Here is a 20,567-nt window from a genome sequence, read left to right as displayed (position 1 = left end):
AATAATTACATTATTTATAAATATAAATACATACTATCTAAAATTTGTTCGTTCTAATCCTATTTTATTTTTTATTTTTATTATCACTTAAAAAAACGTATAATTATTGTATTAATAGATATATTTAAATGAATATTATATCCCTTTTTAATATATATAAAATATATTGAAAAGAAATTAAAAAGAATATTTTATATAACATAATTTCATTAAAATTATTTTGAAAATTCGAAATTTTTTAAATTTCTTTATTCTTCTTTTAATCTTTTAATATATGTAACTATATTTATGTCAAAAGATATTAATCAAATATATAAAATATTTTTTGATTAAAAGAAATAATTATTTTATTCATAACAAAAAAAAAACTATTTTTTTTATTCGAATTGGAAATTTATTGAATGAATGAAACATTAGTAATTATATTAATATATACAAATATTCGCTTTAAATGAAAATTAATTTATTAAATTGTTCTATATATATATTTTAATGTTAAATAAATTAATTATAATTATTTAATCGAAATATATAAGAGGAATTCTGAATATTGAAAAATTGCATTGTTATATTTGTTACTATTATTATTATTTGTTACTATGAGAAATAATGACCTTCTATTTAACGATTAGTGTCAAATAATTGTGAAAGTGAATTTCCTGTAAGTTTCTCTTACATACTTTTCTTACATTTCTTTGCAGATTCTTTATAATGATAATAATCTCATGATTTATACTTATTTATATTATATATTATTTTTTTTATAAATATGTTATTTAATATAATATAACTATATATTTATAATATAATATAACTATAATTAAAAATATTTAATTTAGTACATATTAAATTATAAATCGCAATAGTACAATTTTAGCTATTTGTATATAGGATTATATGTATTATATTAACAAATATTTTTAAGATAATATATAGGAAAATATATATGTATTAATGAATAAAATTATTTGCTGTTTTTATAAAATATATTAGTTTTGATAATTTTTTTCTATTATAATAATTAATTTGATTAACAATCGGTTGAAGTCCAATATTGTATTTATTATAATATTTATTATAATAGATTTCATAATTTATTTATTAAATAAATTTTAATTAAAATTTTAATTTAAACTTTATATAAATTCTATTTAATTCTATTTTTTTAATATAATATAAATAAATATAGTGAAGTATAGTGACAATCTGAGACAATCTCAATATATAAAAATTGATTATTTTATCTAATAATTGATTTATCATATTTAAAATGATATAATATTAATAACATAAATAATAAATAGAACTGTTAAATAAATAAAAATATCATCTATAATATATCATTTATATAATTATTTTCTCATTGAAAAATTCTTGTATTTTTTTTTCATTCATCTCAAATAATAAAAAAATTGAAAATTTTATTATATTTTTTAATTTTTTTTAAATGCTTCTAATTTAAATTTTTTTGATAATTTCATATTTTTAATCAAAAAATGTGTTATGAATATTTTCAATAAGATTCTATAGAATATTAGAATAGATATTTAAAATAAATATCATTTCATATTAATATTATATACTAACTTCTTATTTAATCCAATTTCTTTATTATATTGAATTAACTACTAATTTAAAATAAAATAATTTTTACAGTAAATTTACATTGATAAATATATTATAATACACTAGATAAGTTTCAGATTATTTTATGATATTACGAAATGGAATGTTTAAAATTGATAAATGAAATCCAGAATAAAATGAATTTATTTTATTGTTTTAAATACAATAAATATTAAATAGCATATTTAAAAAATATCTTTTACATAATATATAAAATTTAATATAAAAGAATAATTTCATTAATAAAATAATTTCATAATAAAAAAAATATATTATATTTATAAAAAAAGATATATATATAGTAATAAATAATATATATATAAAATAATAAATATATATATGTGTATATTTTTTTTCTATAAATATTTGTATATTTGTTTATACTTACGTTATTTATACTTGCTTTTATTATAAGTTTATACTTACAATTAACATAACATAACATTGTACATATGTAATAATTATCACATTAAATTATAAAATAGTAAATTCTTAATATGTACATGTTATATAATATTATATATATATATATATATATATATAATATTAATATTATTAATAATTAAGTAAAATATATTACTTAAAAATAAAATAATAATATTATAGATATAAATTATATATAAATAATTTTCATGTTTTTATTTAAATTTTGTATTTTATTTATTGAAAAAATTTACTTATTAAAATATATATTATATTAAATTATCATATAATTAATATTATTATATTATTATTATATATACATATATAATTATAATATTATATATATTAATATATATATATAATTGATATTTTTAAAATTTAATCAAAAAATTCAGATTTCTGAGATTTTTCATTTTCTAAACTAATTTTAATCTAATCTGATCTAATGTAATCTAATTTAATCTATTTTAGTAGGATACAATTTAATTTAATTTATTTAGTTTATTTAGATAAATTGATTTATTTAATTAATTTGTGAAAAACAATCAATTTAAACAAAAATAAATAAGTGATTAACATTAGCATTTAAAACAATTTATTATCAAATGAAACATAAATTTAAATTTTATAAAATAATTTCATTAACTAATTTAAATCCAAATGATGTGATGCATACATATTTTACAAAATTAATAAATAGTTTCATATAAAATTTATTGTAATTATCAATCAGACGAATGCTTGAGTATAATGAAAAAAATCTTTTTTATCTATTAAACATTTAATTTTAATACATATTTAATTCTAAATATTTTTAAATTGCAAAATTACATATTAAATATATTAAATATAAATTTAAAATTCTTCGCAATAAACAATCTGTTTCGATATTTTAATAAAATTATTAATAATAAATAGCACATATCATTTCATATTTATGTTTTAATTTTTGTAATAGCATTTTCCTAAATATGACATAAGCATTTAAATCATAATATTTTTTACAAGCTTAGCATACATTATTATATATAATATAAATCCAAAATGAAATTAGAATAAAATTAATTTATAATTTATTTTTTACCAAATCAAGATACAAGAAAATATATGTCTTTTCACTTCTAGAAATATCAGTTTTTACAATCAACTTTCTCTGCATATCGACACACAAGGACAATGTACGATACAGTTTAAAAATTAGAAAATTACACTTAATATCAAATATAAAATTATTCAATAAAAATAATTTGTAAATTTTTTATATATAAAAATTTTATAAATAAACAAATTAATATTTTTAATAAATTAATAATAATATAAATAATTGAAATTAATAATATATAATTATCTAAATATAATCATTGTGTAAAATAAATATATTATTTTTCTATAGATAAATTAATATTAAAAAAAAATAAATTTGATTATCATTTATTTAATAATTTAATAATTTAAAGACGTATAATATAAATTAAATTGTAAATTTTAATTTTGCTTTTGTTTTTATTTATTAATTATTTTATATAAACTTATGAGCATATTCAAAAGTAGAATCTAGGTTGGGAAAAGATTAACAAACTGTTTTCACAGTTTGTATAGAATTAAGATCGATCTTTATGTTTTCCCTGGAAAATTGTTTAATTAAGAAAGAAAAAAGAAACCTAAACATTGGATCTTGTTTTCCTTTGTCATTGCGCAAGAAATTACACGGATGCGAGTAATTTGCTCGCGTTGAGTAATAAGCCGAATGTCTTCAACTGAGAGACAATTAAGTAACAACTTCCGGTTAACAAATCTTATTTAATTAACATTTTGAGTTTCTATATTCTCTATATAAAATTTTAATAATAATACTGATCGCTTACATTTATAATATTCAAATATATATATATATATATATATATATATATATATATATAATTTACATATTTTATAAACATTAATTCTGTAATATAAATAAAAATATATTAAACAAATTTAGACTATATTTTCAATTATATTAATTGAATTAACAATTTTGACTGAATTAATGAATTTATTATAATAATAAATATTTAATATATATTATAATATAATATTTTGTAAAATAATACTAAAAGAAATAATGTACTTAAAGAAATTTGAAATGTTTAATTAAAATGAAATTAAAATTATCTCTTTTTTAAATCTACCTAGTGGAATCGACAACTTATTCTTTACAAAGATAATATCATATAATATGCATATATATATATATATATATATATATATATTTATATATATATATATATGCATGCTCATTTATTTTCCGATATAGATTTTGTACAATCATTTTAAAATTTTTCCGTATATAATTCTATGTATTTGAATATATGCATATGGAATAAAAAAATATTATTATAAATTATTAATATTTAAATAAATCAAATAAAAAGATAATGCTGTTTTCTTTTTCTTCTCTTTTTTTTTTTGCATAATGATTTTGAAGAAATAATAAATATTTCTAGGATATAGCTTTACTCACAGAATTAATTCTTTTCATGATAAAAAACACTTAATCTATTTTTATTTATATAAAAAGATGTATATAATTATTATTATTATTAAATTATTATTATTATTATTTAAAAAATTAAAAACTATTTATTTTTTATAATTTCTATAGTTTTATATAATTTTCTTGTGTTTTATAAATTTCTTTACAATTTTTCGATTTCTTATATATGCGACAAAATTTTAAAAATACAGTATATAGTAATATATATATAAAAAAAAATAACATTCATTTAATCTATATTATATTCATCTATATTATTTTTAAAAATTTGAGAAGTAATATTAAATTAATACTAAAATTTCTTCTAATTAACTTTTTATTAACAATGAAAATTCAATAACAATTGTAATTTCTTTCACTAAATTTTTATGCATATGCATTATATAATTTTATATGTGAAATATTATTATTTTTATATATAAAATATATATATTAATTTTTATTTCTTCATTTCAAAAATATTGTTTATTTCTTTATCTTTTTTAACTCAATAAATTATATTATAATAAATTATCATTTTTATACAATATTACTGAGAAAAAAAAGTTAAACAAATACATAATATTTTAACTTGATTTTAATTTTAAATTCAATTAAATTTATGTGGATAGATATAAAATATTTATATTTAATTTGAATTATATTATTATTTTTTAAATTTCTATTAATTCTGTTATAAAATATATGTTATTTCATATTATTATATATTTAATATTTATATTATAATATTATATGATAATAGTAAAGAATATAAAAATTATTAAATAAAACAAGATTAAACAAAATAAAATAAAATTATTTAATTTATTATTAAATTTTTTAATTTAATTTCACATATAATGACTGAAATAGAAAGTGTCATTTTGATTGATAACTTCGTAGATATTTACGAGTTAATAACGACTTGAAAAATATTACTATGTGTTTTCACATGATTAACAATTTCAATGTGAAAGTAAATGATAGAATTTTTATATTTCGATGAAATGATATTTTCTATACTAAATATTATTTTCATTTTTCCTTTTTTTTAAAATTATATTTATATTTTTCTTCAAAAATTTTAGAATGTTTATTATATAATATTATATATTATAAAATATATATATATATATATATATATATATATATATATATATATATATATATATATATATCTTAAGAGATCTGTTTTAATTTTATATTAAGTTTTGAATAAAATATATTCATCAAATATATATTTATTACAATTTTAAAAAAAGTAAAAAATTGTATGTATATGTATATTAACATATTATAATTAATTATAATTATATATTATATATTATTATAATTTATTATAATTAATATATAATTATTAATTATAATAAGTATACAATCTAAAATTTACATTAAAAATATGTTTCATAATTACGAAAAAAAATTTTTCACATGCGTTGGATCTCATTAATTAAATTCACATGTATAACAATAATGTCATCTTTTTTGAATTGTTCCCACAACATATTTCATTATCGCTGAGTAATTATTATATTACAATCGACAGAGAAAGTATGTATATTCATGTACGATAAAATTTGCTATAATAATATAATAATTATAAAAAAAAGTATATAAATAAAAATATTTATAATCATAATAGTGATAAATCAATTTTTTTTAAATATGTAAATATTGTTGAGATAGAAAATAGATATAATCTATTATTTACTATTATTATCTAATTACAATTATACCTTAGTTCATATATTTTCATAATCATAATAAAATTTATTAATAATTATATATTAAAAAATATAGTAACATTATAATTCGTGAAATCATTTATATTTTCTTTCTTTATAGTTTTTCTTTTTTTCTAATCTTTTTTTTTTTATTCTTCTTCAATTATTTTTTTTATTATATAAAGAACTAATAATTTTACAAATAAAATAATATATAGTAAAATTTTTATTTATACAAATTATTTTAAAGCAAAAATGAAGGATATAATGCTTTTAATATTTAGAAAAACTTATATGTGTATATTAATATAAATTAAAATGCGAAAGTAAATCAAGTTATTCAAGAAGCAAATTTTTACTACAAATGCAATATTGTATGTGAACAAAAAATATTCAAAGGATTGAGGAAAGTATTGCTGCATGCTTATCATATTTTTTAAAAAGTTCTCATTATAATTATTTAATATTTATTTATTTATATAATATATTTAATTCGATATATTTGATCCAAAATATTTAAAAAACATAAATGTTAAATAGTAATATATGAATAAAAAAGCCAAACCATTAAAAAAATATATTTATAAATAATATTATAATCTTCTATTTTTTCTTAAAAATATTTTTGAACATAATGAGAAATAATATAAAAAATAAAATAAAAATAAAATACCGTTAATTTATATAAAATTTATATAAAATCTAGTCTTTTTATATTCACTTTTACACATTTTTTGTATTATAATTTAAAAATATTTAAATATATTATATATTCTATATATATAATAAAAAATTTTAAAAAAAATTTAAATCAGTTATTTTGATAAATGTTTTTTAAAGAAAAATATTTTTCACATGTCAAAATGTCAAATGCACTTGTATATATGTATGTATGTATCCAATAAATTTGTGTATATGTATATATATCCAACAAATTTATATTCATTTGAATCATAAAATTTCATATAATAAAGTATTAATTTTGTTGCACGTATACACTGCTTTTTTTGTTCTCTTTTTTTTTTTAGTCAAGTTTTAAATTGATTTTCACAAAAATATTATAATAATCACAAGTCAAAATGAACACCAAAAAATATTCATTTTTGTTCCATGAAAAGTATTATATAGCGGCACACTCACCTGCGAGGATAAGCAGCCACATGGTGAACAAATAAGTGACGAAGCGCCGAGTGAATGTTCGGTAGAAGTGGATTTCTAGTGGCTTTATAGACGAAGGGGAAAGGCCGCACCCGATAAACCAGGTGGGGTTGTTACCACTTTTCCGCGACAAACTGTTTCTATAGACGAAGTGTATATCGCGACTGTAAACTGCAGAAAACAAAGACAATATATATCAATTTTACTAACATGTTATTCATTTTACTGATTCACGGAAGAATTGTCCATATTAATTAATTATTTTATATTTAGAAAATATATTGCTATTTAGAAAATAAAATTGGAAGATAGATTAGATAGATATAAATATTGATAAAAATTTTGTAATTAAGAAAATTTTTAATAAATTCATCACATTGTAAATATTAAATATTATTGAATGTTTATATAAATTATATATTATATTATATATATAAATTATCCATTAATATATAAATAATAGTAATATCAAAAGATAATTGCATAATGAAATATTTTTCAATTAATTTTAAATTAATAATTATATATTAGATAATATATTTATATATATTAATAATATATTATATTTTTCATTTAAATAATTAATTTTTTCCACAATAATAAATAAAAAAACAAGTTTAATTATTTAATATATAGTGATAAAATAAATTTTTAATATAAATACAAAATAAATTATAGAATAAAAATTATATTACATTACAAAACATTAAAATTTAGTAGTAGTATACATACAATGATTAAAAATAGTTAAATTTAATAATTTTTCATATATTATATATATCGTACATATATCATAATTGAATAAAAATTATAAATTAAATATTATTATTTAATATTTTTAAAATATTGATTAATATTTAATTATTAATTTTTCATTTGAAATAAAATTTATTTTTATAAAAATTTAAATTATTTGGATAAATAACAAGCAATTCTTTTTCATTCATTTATTATTTTTATATATAATTGTAATTATAGAAATTTTTTGATTAAATTCTTTTTGAAAAATAATTCGCAAAAAAATGCAAAATATATAAAATAAAAGATATATTGTAGTACATAACATATACAATAGTACAATAGTACATAACAAATTTGATCGGAAGAAAAGCACGACGCGACGTTCCATATGTTTAAGTGAGCGCAATACTGACTGTAGTGAATGTAAGAAATTCGAGAGGAAATCATATAACTTGGACCACTTTTGAAAATATGGTTAAATTCGAATAGAAAGAAATAAATAAAGTTACAATAAATAATGAATAATAATGGATAATAAATATAATATAATAGAACATAAATTTAATATTTATTACATATACACTTAAATTTATAAACAACATAAATTATTTATATATATAGTAAAGTTTCTATTACATTTATATATACATATAATTATAACTATAACTAATATAATTATAATTATAACTTTTGTTTAAAAATTAAAGAGTTTATAAACATTTATAATATTAAGATATTTATTATTTGAATCATTTATACATTTATTATTGACAAAATAAATTTTTGTTAAATTAATTAAGTAGCATCATAATATATTAATATAAAATATACATATTACTTATTTTTGTATATTATATTATAAAGATGTAAACAATAATAATAATAAATGAAAACAACCAAAACAATAATCAAATAATAGCATTTTTTAATAACACTTAATAATAGTATATATAATAATTTATAGTATACGATCATAATTTATCGTATAATTTTAATTTTATAAATAATATAAATATATCAATATATTTATCAAATGAAATAAAAAATTATACGAAATAATATAATTATTTATATTTATATAAAATCAATATAATTAAATAATAATGTTGTTTAAGAAAATAATTAATAAAGAAAAAATTTTTCAAAAATGAAAATAAATCATTATTTCCTTTAATATTAATATTAGTTTATATATTAAAAATTTTTTAAATTATATTAAAATTATATTAAAAAATTTTCAAAAAAAAATTATATATTAGCAATTAATCTTATTAAAGTACATATAAAGTTAATCTGATAATAAACTTAAACTATTTTTGTTTTCATAAAATATTATATTACAATAAATAAATAAGAAAATGCATAAAATATTAAAAAAATATTTTTTATTTATAGAATTTATTACAATTAAGTTCGGAAAAATAATAGTAATAGTATATTTTTAGCTAATAGTATATTTTTAATATATTTTTATTATAAATCCATCAAATTAAATAGGACATGTTGGTTCAATGGAAACAAATATCCGTGCTCATATTATAATAAAAATTGTTTCATCGATGATAATCACACACAAAGAGATTTACACATTTGATTTTCAAACTGGATCAGTGCCGATGTTTTACGATTGCAACAGACAATCGCCCTCGCAATGAGAATTTCTCATAGTGAATCGTATGTTAACTTTATTTGTATGTGTTGCTTGTGACTAAATGCGCACGACTAATATAAACGCGGTTGTGTTCTTGTAGCTGCCGTGGGAAAGGTAATCGGTCAGAAGAAATAGGCGTATACATGTATATAGAGTGGTATTCGCTTGCAATGTTTTGTTATATGATCTAATAATTTTCTAAGAAAAATTAAATTTTATTCCATACTAATTCATTAAAATCTTCCAAAATACCTATCACATTAAACTAAAAATAATTAATATATATATTAAGCTTTCAAAAAAAAGTTACAAAAAAAATTAACTTTTTTTTTTATTCATGTCATTTTATTTCGTAATTTTATTAAAAACTTAAAATTTAAAATCAAATCAATTTATATAATTTATGTAAAATATGTTCGTTATAATATATATTTGATACAATTCTTTATTATTTTGTAATTTTCATATAAATATATACTTATCAATATATATTTATATTTATACTTATCAAATAAAAATAATATTTAATTTATTAATAAAATTTAATAAATTATAATTAATTATTATTAAAAATATTAGCTTATTATATATAATTAATTATTATTGCATAATAAATATATTAATATTATTATTATATTATATTATTATTATTATATAATATATATTAATATTAATTATTATATAAGTGAAATACTTTAATAATTATTAAATATATGTAGATATATATATATATATATATATATATATATATTAGATATATATATTCATAGTATAGTATAGTAGATATATATATTCATTATATTCATATTATTATTTCTCTTATAATATATATATATTATATATTATATATTATATATATTATTATATATTATATATATATTATAAGAGAAATAATAATATGAATATAATGAATATAATAATAATATGAAAACATATGAATATTTTTTTTTCTATTTATTAGAATATGTTTCTGGTTAATATAATAAATTATTTTTGCAATAATATAATTCAATAAATATTAGATATAATCATATATAATCAATAGAAAATTAATATTAAAATTAAAAATAATTATATGATAAGTATAATATATTTATTATTTTTAATAATTATAGTATAATTATTTATAATATATTTATAATATATATATTATTATAATTATAAATAATAATTATAAATAAATAATAATATAATTTAAAAATAAAATATTAAATAATTAATGATAAAAATAACAATATTAAAATTAATGATTTAATTATTTATTATTATAATTATTATTATTATATTTTTTTATTTATTATTGTGGATTGCATTTAACTTATAAAAATTTCATAGCTTAAATTAAACAGAAAATTAAATAAAGTTAAGTTTTTCATTATACAATGAAATTTATCTATAGAAATATAAAATAAAATATCAATAATATTTTAAAATAAATTTAATATTTCAATTTTAATTTGATATTATTTTTCTACCTAATTTATATATATGTGAAGTAAAATGATATAAATAAAATTTATTATTTGTATATTTTACAGTTATCTACTTCAATGAAATATAGTAAAAAGTATAATAAAAATAAGTAAAATTATATAAAAAAAATCAAACAAACGAATTTAAGAAACAAAATGTATTAATTAATATAATAAAATAATCCAAACTAAAATATAAATCAGGTTGGATAATTAAATTTTTTCAATATTATCCTAATAATAATCCTCCTTAATAATCCTAGTTTTATAAAAAACTTATTTATTTTCAAATAAATAATAATATATATTATTATTTATAAATAAATATTAACAAATTTTTATTTAAAATTTAATAATTTTTTTAATATGTATTCTAGTCACCCAATTTTTCAAATTGATTAAATGATTTTTTAATTGAAGAATTTTTTTAGGATTAATATTTTAATTATATTTTCTGATTATAATTCGAATTATTTTAAACTTATTTCGAAAGCAACGAAATTTATAAATATAGAAACAAAATTCGAAATATTAATTGAATTAAAAAAATTTATAATACAAATATGCTCCAATTTTGAAATATATTCTGAATGAACATTGATAAAATCATGAATATTGAAAATAATAGAAGCAATGATTTAATCTGTTTTCTCTACAATATATAAATATAGTACATTATTCTAGTATCAGAATCTTCATGTCCAAGAACAAATAGAAACAAATATTAATTAAAAGGAAATACCAATCTTACTCTCATTATTCTCATCATTATATTACAGAATTGATTAGTATATCTTCTAAAGAATATAATCAACTAATGAAAGTATGATAATAATATTTGTGATAAAAAAGCTTATTTTAGCTATTCCAAAAAAATTATAAATAAAAAATATAAAATAAAAATAATTTGAAAATTATAAATAATCTAAATTACTGTAAATTTTATAATAGAGATATTTGTTTTATAAAAAGATCTCAGACAACAAAACAATAATATTTCTAAGAAAAAGAAAGAAATTAACAATCAACAATAATAAAGTCAATATTAATTTTTATTTTGTCAAAAATAATTGTTCACTAGGCAAAATTATTAAAAATCTTGCGAAATAATTTGAAGAAAAAAAAATTTATAATAGATATGATAAAAACATATTCAACTAAAATGGAAATCAACGTCCAAAAGAACCAATAAATTAATAATAAACAAATATAATTACAAATTATAATTAATAACAATACTTGATTAAACAATTAGAAATCATTTAGCTCTTTCTCAATATTAACAAAATTAATAAAAAAAACAACATAATTAAATTCTGTTTCATCATAGTATTATTTTGAAATCACAATTTGGTTTCAGACTAAATTATACTGTATCATAAAATTATACTGTATCAAAATTCATATATGAAGAATATATGAAGATAAATGAAGAACAACAAAAAAAATATAACCGTATTGCTCATTGCAAATTAATTTCGAAAAAATGTTCATTATGTAATTAGATAACTTTTTTAAAATTTTTTATTAAAATTATATAAAATTTCCAAGTTATATAAAAATCTTATATATTTTATATATATATATATAAATTTTGAAATATATTTAAAAATAAAAATTCAAAATTTCGATAAATACAACTATCGTCAACATTCACAATTGTAAATCTACAACAATCACAATCTACAACAAAGTATAGTTATCTCTTCAGTTTATTATTTATCAGTAATACTTTACATTCTCTTTGATTTAAACAATGACAGTTTTAAAACTACAGTTATGTTTGCTATGATTATCTATAAATAAATTTTCTATAAACAGACTTTCAATTCTTAAAATCTAATTACAAGATTTATAATTAAAGTACAAGAATATTTTATGAAAACGAATTCGAATATATGAATTCGAACAATATAATCATCCTTTTCTGCCTAAGCCTAAGAATTATAATCAACTCAAAATATTTAATTGTAATTCAAAATATTTATAATTATATCAAACATTACTATATAATCTTAAAAATTCCTAATTAAAAATAATCAATAAAAATAATCAAAAAATATGTTTACTTAGACATATATTTAAATTTCAGAAACTATAAACTTCATAAACTATATCCAAACTTAAATCAGAAAAGCATAAAATCGTTTTGTTATAAAAGATTATTTTATTCAAAATACTTCTAAATACTTCTAAATACTTATATTAAAATTATTCTAAATACTTACATAAAATAATTATAAATCACATTAGATCATAGATCCATATTAACTTACTTACTTAACATACTACTATGTAATTATCAGTATATTTTAATCTATCTTGATTTATTTTATATTATCTATTATTCAATTATATATTATTTATTTTGTACTTTTTAATTTTGCTTTTAAATATCATATTGCTTAATTTTATTTTCAATGCTTTTCAATATTATATTTATATTTATTTAATCATATATTTTTATCTTGCATTTGCTTTTCTTCTATTTTTCTTATTTTCCTTATTCTGTTTTTTTTTATTGTCATCATTATTATCGACATACTTAAATCATTTTACTATTTTTTTGCTTTCTTCTATTCTTTCTTTTCATCTATAATCTTCTATTTATCTAACATATATTCCTCTATTACATACTTTAATGTTCCTTTCATTCTCATTCACTCATGTTGTAACTTCTTTTTTCTTGCTATTTATAATAATTAATATTTTTTTCTTTTATATTTCTATATTTAACTTCTGCAAATTTTTAGCTATTTTTTTATTTTGTGTTTCACTAAATACTTTGATTATTGTTTTTATATATTTATATTTTCCATTATATCTGAATTTTTGTATTTTGCCGAAAATTTCTTGTACTTTATATATTTGTCTATCTTTTTCTTCTAAAATCTTCACTATATTTCCTTATCTTCAATTGACTATATCTATTTTTTCTTGATATATTTTCTTTTCTTTCTTTTTTCTTTTTCTATTTTATTTTCTTTTTTTTTTACATATATTTATCTATATTCTTCCTTATACATATATGTATATCCTTATACATATATTCTTATACAAATATTTATCAATATTCTTTGTCTTTAAATTTTTGTTTTTTAATTGTATTACTCTCATTTCTATCTTGATTTTTAGTTTTTTTCTTTTTATCTCATATTATATATTCTGAAATGTATTGTTCTAAATATATTTTTCTTGTATTTTCTCCCTCTTCTTTCATCCGAAAATTTTAGTTCTGCAAATAAATCATTTCTATCAGATAATTGTCATGTTATCAGAACATTATCCATTTTCTAAAAATTTCTAATATTATTTTTGAATTTTTTTTTCATTAAAATTTCTTTCATCTTGATTTCTCTCTCTCTCTCTCTCTCTCTCTCTCTCTCTCTCTCTCTGTCGTTTTATAATATCCCTAATTTCAATTTCTTTGTTTTATTAAATTTTCGCTCCTTTTATTTTTTTTTTATCTTTTTCTTTTTAACATTAACATTTCCGACTTCTTAATATTCAATAATTTTTCTATTTTTTATTTTATCATTTTTTTCATTTCTCTCAACCATACACTTTCTATTATACTTTCTTACCTGTGGAATTTTTCAAATTGTTAAATTCTCCTGCAATTTTTTAAACAAAAGATATATGGTTATTATATAAAAGTATTAATTGCATGATATATAAATGTATATTAAAATAATATTTCATAATATTTGGATAATTCTTTTCCACATCGAATAGACTAGAAGAAATATAAACAATATTCAATAACTAAAAATTCATTTAAGAATATAGGATGATAAGAGGACAATACTATTTTTGAGAAAAATATTTTTATTCTAAAATATTATTTTTAGAACACTTTTAAAAATTTTAGAATAATTTTACTTGATTGGAATATGAATATGATGAGATTTAATTTAGCAGCTAAATTAATTCATAATAATAATATCATCTTATATTCGAGGGAATTTAACAATAAACATTAATGAATCGGTTTTTCTGAAAACAATTCATTTTTTATGTGATATTTTTTTCCTAAATCGAAAAATTTTAGATTTAGGAATATCACATAATCTGTAATATCATTAGTTATTTACATACTTCATTAAATAATTTCACTTCGCTGAAATGAATATAGAAAAAAAAGTTTTTTATAAATTGAAAAAAAAAATCTAATCATTATAACTGTTGAATCATATTGAATTATTTAAAATTATTTAAAATTCGTTCATTCAAACTATTCAAATCACACATTAAATTCATTTAATCATTAATCATCATCAAATCATTGATTAATTTCAAAAATCATCAAAATATATTAAATTAATAAAATTCAAATGAATTCATATGTGGAATTATATTGAATTTATATTGAAATTTTATAATTATTAATATTTAATAAATCATTACTAAATAACAAACTAATTGGAACTAATAAAATAATAAGATAAACTTTAAATTTTTTGAATTTTAATTCAGACACAGAAATGTTAAAATATTTTTATAAAATTTGTTAACTTAACAATAAATTTTAAAAATCACAATTTCAATTTTTAATTCAAATTAATTTTAGGAATATATATTTAGGAATATAAGATCAAAGTTATGGATATTTGGATATGATTATGGATATATGGATATTTAAAAATTATTGATACATTTAATAAAATCGATAATATATGTTCTAATATTCTATTTTCTCCATTGTAAATCTTATTTATTTATTTATATATTTATTTATATATTTATTTATATTCATTGCAATCCCTGAAGATTGTTTTAATATTATTAATTCTACATTATAATAAATATTTTATATAAATATTTGATATAAATATAAAAAATATATTTAATTAAATATTAAATATAATAAATATATTTCAATAGCAAAAATTAAATAATATCGTAAAACTTTAAATTTTCAAAAGTCATAATCACTAATTATCGATAATCCATAATATTTCCAAGATTTATGATCTACCTATTCGGGAAAGAAAATTCTTTCCATATGAGAAAACTTTTTTCTATTATTTATTATTTCCTATTTCGAGCACTGACTTCAATTAAACACTTTAGGATAATATTACTAAAGAACAATAATATTTTTGAAAATATTTGAGATTATTTTAATTTTTGAAATTAAATATTTTTTAAGGCACTTTTTTTTAACTTTGATTAGAGTGCAACGTGATTTTGAAGATGATACGTTCCAGTTATAACAGTTTCTGGGATCAATATTATCTTATTTGATGAGATTTATAATAAAAATGCATAGAACAAATTTTAAGCAATATATGTCTTTGTATAACATTTATACCGATTTCGAATAATTCTTTTTAGACTTGAGAATATCATTATTCAGCGGATTCACAATGTCATTGACTATAATATATGTAATATGTATATATATATATATATATATATATAATATGTTTCAAGAACTTTCTAAATTCATAAATATTTTCTATAAATATTTAGAAATTTTTCATTAATTTTTTTTTTTTTGCATTTTATTATAAATTTAATATAAATTTGAAGTTAAGATTTTATTGTGTTTTTACCGCCGGATATGATTATATATATAAGTCATAAGTCATTATGAAAATAGTCTTGTATAATCTTGTATCAATTGACTACTGTTCATCAAGGTGAGAAAAACATCCTATCTTTTTACTGATCTAATTTAGATAACCAATAGTTAAAGATTCTAGATCATGTACGTATTCATTGATATATTCATTCAATTTCTCGGTCGCGAAAATAAAGATTTAAACAAAAATATTTGGTACTAAATATGACAATGCGAAAGAAAAATTAAAAAAAAATTAAATTCAATCACGATTGATAGATAATTTATTTGACAATTCATCTATATTACTTTTGGTGATTTTTAGTTTAGTATTGCATACAAATCTTTAAAAAATTAATTCAATACTAAGAAAGAATACTGGAATAAATAAAAGATATTTAAAAAAATAAGACACATTTCAAAGCTTGAGTTGAATTTTCAATAAATGACTGATTTTATTTAATTTTTTAATGAGTTATTTTTTAATTTAATATAATAATTTATTATTTATTTTCTTATTCCAAACTATTTTATTTTTTATTGTTTGTTTTACATTCGTTTTTTTATATCACAATTTTCATTATTCATTTATCATATAACAAATAAATTCGATTTATTTTCTGAATAGCAAATGAATTTATTCAATATTCGAGAATAAAATATAATTCAATATAATTTTTTTTCAATAAAAAAAATATAATAAATATTTCAAATATGCTTAAGCAATATTTTTTTCTATTCAATTAAATGGAATATATTATATTATAATAGAATATATTATATGTCTATAGAATGAAAAAAAATATTATATTTATCATAGATATGTTTTACGCTTTTGGATCGAAGAAAATTTATTAAAAAAGAATTCCTTCAATATTATTCTTGATCTTGAATTTCAATTTTTTTTATTGTTGCATTATATTCTAATAATCATTCTGAAAAATGATAAAAAAATTTTATTTATATTTTAATTTATTTTATTTGCATAATGTTTAATTTTGAGTAAAATTAATTAATTATAAGTTATTTGTTTTTTCATACATTATAATATTATAATAATAAAAAAATCTAATATTAGCATAATATAGAAATAAATAATATAATATTAAAATCAAACATAATTGAATATTAAATATTCAAATATAATTAAATATTATAATGATGAAAGTATTTTTATTTTCTATTTATTATTTTAATCTATAGAATAGAACCATGAATGCTAGCAATTGTATTTATAGTATATATATATTAGTATAATATATATATACTTCAATAGTATATATATATATATATATATATATTATAATATAAAGTATATTTCATAAAAAGATCTTTGATCATATTGTATTCAATATATTTATACACTTTGAAAAAATAACTATCTTATAGAAGAAAAAAAAAGAAAAAAGAAATCGTTGAATGATACAAAAATTACAGAAAAATCATTCTTTCTTTAAAATATCATATTTATTGATGATAGTTTCTTTAATCATAAACATCACAATAAACATGATATATACAATATGATACTATCAAAATTGTTCTGATTTGTAAGATCATAAAAAGACACACAAGCATAATTATTATGTTTAAGGAAAAAAATCAAAATTGATTTGTAAAGCAACCAGATAGCTTGAATTTCATTTTCGATAATTCAGTATTTCAACAATTTAGATTTTAATAATAAAAAATTTAACAAATTTAAGGTACAATTTTTTTATCTTTTGATGGCCAATACATAAGTCACACATATCAAATGTTTTGCATCGATAGTACTTTTGCATTACCACAGAAGCGATTGCATTAACTCCCACGTGCTATGATTGATTCCATAATCAAGGATCATCCTTCAATACAATCATTGTTTTTTTTAAATTCTTTCTTAGTTTGCATTTTTGCAAAAGATAATGATTAAAGAATCAAGATTTTTAACAGTTTTCAAAAATTATAATTAGAATTTAATTGAAATAGAATACAGATCAGATTGATAGAACAATTTAGATATAATGCAGATTGTTCGCGTTCGCAATAGTAATATTGTACTAATTTGATGAATATAAACTAATGACTGTCGAATACTCTTCGACTAATCGTAACAACTATTTTTAGTTATAGATTATATATAAGTTATTCAAGCGAAGCGCTTATCTATTAAAGAGCAGGATTTCTCACACTATCGCGGCATGTAATCATATCTGACAGTCAGAGCACAATGTGTTCACAAACTAATTGTCGTATTCGACGGTTCTATTATGACGTGATCATGATCTATTTGGAAATGATAGATAATTGTGTTTTTTTTCCAATACGGAAAAAATTCTTTTCTAATTCAATTGTGGAAGGGTTACAGTTTCCGGTGGGACATGCGAATAACCAATAGTCAGTATCTAATTCGTGACATTCCCAAGCTTGAAGAAAACTTTTTGTTTGGTGATGATCTGTATACAAAAATCCCAAGACAAACAAGTGCAGATTAACTCATCCCTCTCACAAATCTCTTCGAATCAGAACAATGCGTCGTTGAGTCACATGTATTTGAAACTGTGGTGCTAAAGTTGGTTTAATCAGACTAAGTATGATATGATATACATGCCGACCAGACTTTCAAAAATAGTCCTCCAGCAAATATTATTCATTTGTTCAGGGAGGCCTGCTAGTCATAAAAACAGAAAAATATTGGAAAAAACAAATTTTTCTCAAACAAATCTTTGTTTATAAATTTAATACATATCAGATCGACAGTTAGAAGTCAGAGAGAGTTCAAATCAGATTGATTAGAATTAAGATTAGATCAGTTAGAATTCAACTACATGTATACAAATGTAGATAAAATCATTTAGATTGCCAGAAAGATCATTGTAAAAATTAAATTATAATTTTTTAATCAGAAATCGCGAAATTTAGTTAATCAGTCAAATACAAATAATTAGAATCAATCATTATTAGTTCATTTAAAACTTACAATATAAACAATTAGTCTTCCAATTCTATGTGATTCTTTGAGTGACAGCATTCAGTTCAGATATCCTCTTTTGTATATATTTAAAATCATGCTTAATTGGACTTAAATAATGCAATGATTGTGGATTATTTTGTTCTGTGGATTAAACCGAGAAATAGAAGATAAATAATTTTTTATTATTATAAGATACGATTATGTTTTTATATTATATTATATTTTTATATTATGTTTCACTAATATTAGATTGTTTAAAATTCCATTAATGCGTAAAGAAACAATAAAATTATGCAAAAAAATCACGCAAATAAAATAAATTAAAATATTAATAAAACTTTCTCATTTTTTAAAAGAACAGATCTTTTGTAACTTGAAGTTCTTTTGAAATTTTTTATTCTCACGTCTAATAAAATATATTGTAAAAAGAATCTTGTTGAAATGAACGGACATGTTTTGCGAGTCGGCGTATTTACAAACACTGTATGCGCAATGATTGAGTGAGATAAATATTCTGTTAAGAAGAATTGAAATCCAACGAATCCAATAATGATTTTAAATTATGATTTTAAAATAACTTTAAATCCTGTACTATGTTTTTCAGATCGATATAATCTTGTCACCGAAATGGCTTTCTTCAATCTCACAATTAAGGATAAGATACTAATATACAGTAAAAAAGAAGCTTCATCAAAAAAACATAGTTTAAAGTCAATACTTTCCCAAAAAAAAAAA

General features: G+C 16.8%; 1 protein-coding gene and 1 long non-coding RNA gene across 2 annotated transcripts in view; one reads left to right on the top strand and one right to left on the bottom strand.

Annotated features, from left to right (window-relative positions):
• LOC100578586 (mediator of RNA polymerase II transcription subunit 15) overlaps nt 1–13,612 on the bottom strand; it is a 24,026-nt gene extending 10,414 nt beyond the window's left edge. The window contains exons 1-2 of the mRNA XM_003251791.3: nt 13,591–13,612; nt 7,429–7,617 (exon numbers count right to left, since the gene is read on the bottom strand). Coding sequence (XP_003251839.1) covers nt 7,429–7,617; nt 13,591–13,597 — 196 coding nt within the window. The 5' untranslated portion in view covers nt 13,598–13,612. The remainder of the gene's footprint in view (nt 1–7,428; nt 7,618–13,590) is intronic.
• LOC113219424 lies at nt 7,461–20,567 on the top strand. The gene is made up of 2 exons (XR_003306553.1): nt 7,461–7,550; nt 20,437–20,567. It is a non-coding gene; the product is annotated as an uncharacterized LOC113219424 (long non-coding RNA).

This window comes from Apis mellifera, linkage group LG2 (genome assembly GCF_003254395.2).
Source record: "Apis mellifera strain DH4 linkage group LG2, Amel_HAv3.1, whole genome shotgun sequence".
In the NCBI taxonomy this organism is placed as follows: domain Eukaryota; kingdom Metazoa; phylum Arthropoda; class Insecta; order Hymenoptera; family Apidae; genus Apis; species Apis mellifera.
This window is presented reverse-complemented; position numbering and strand designations above follow the sequence as displayed.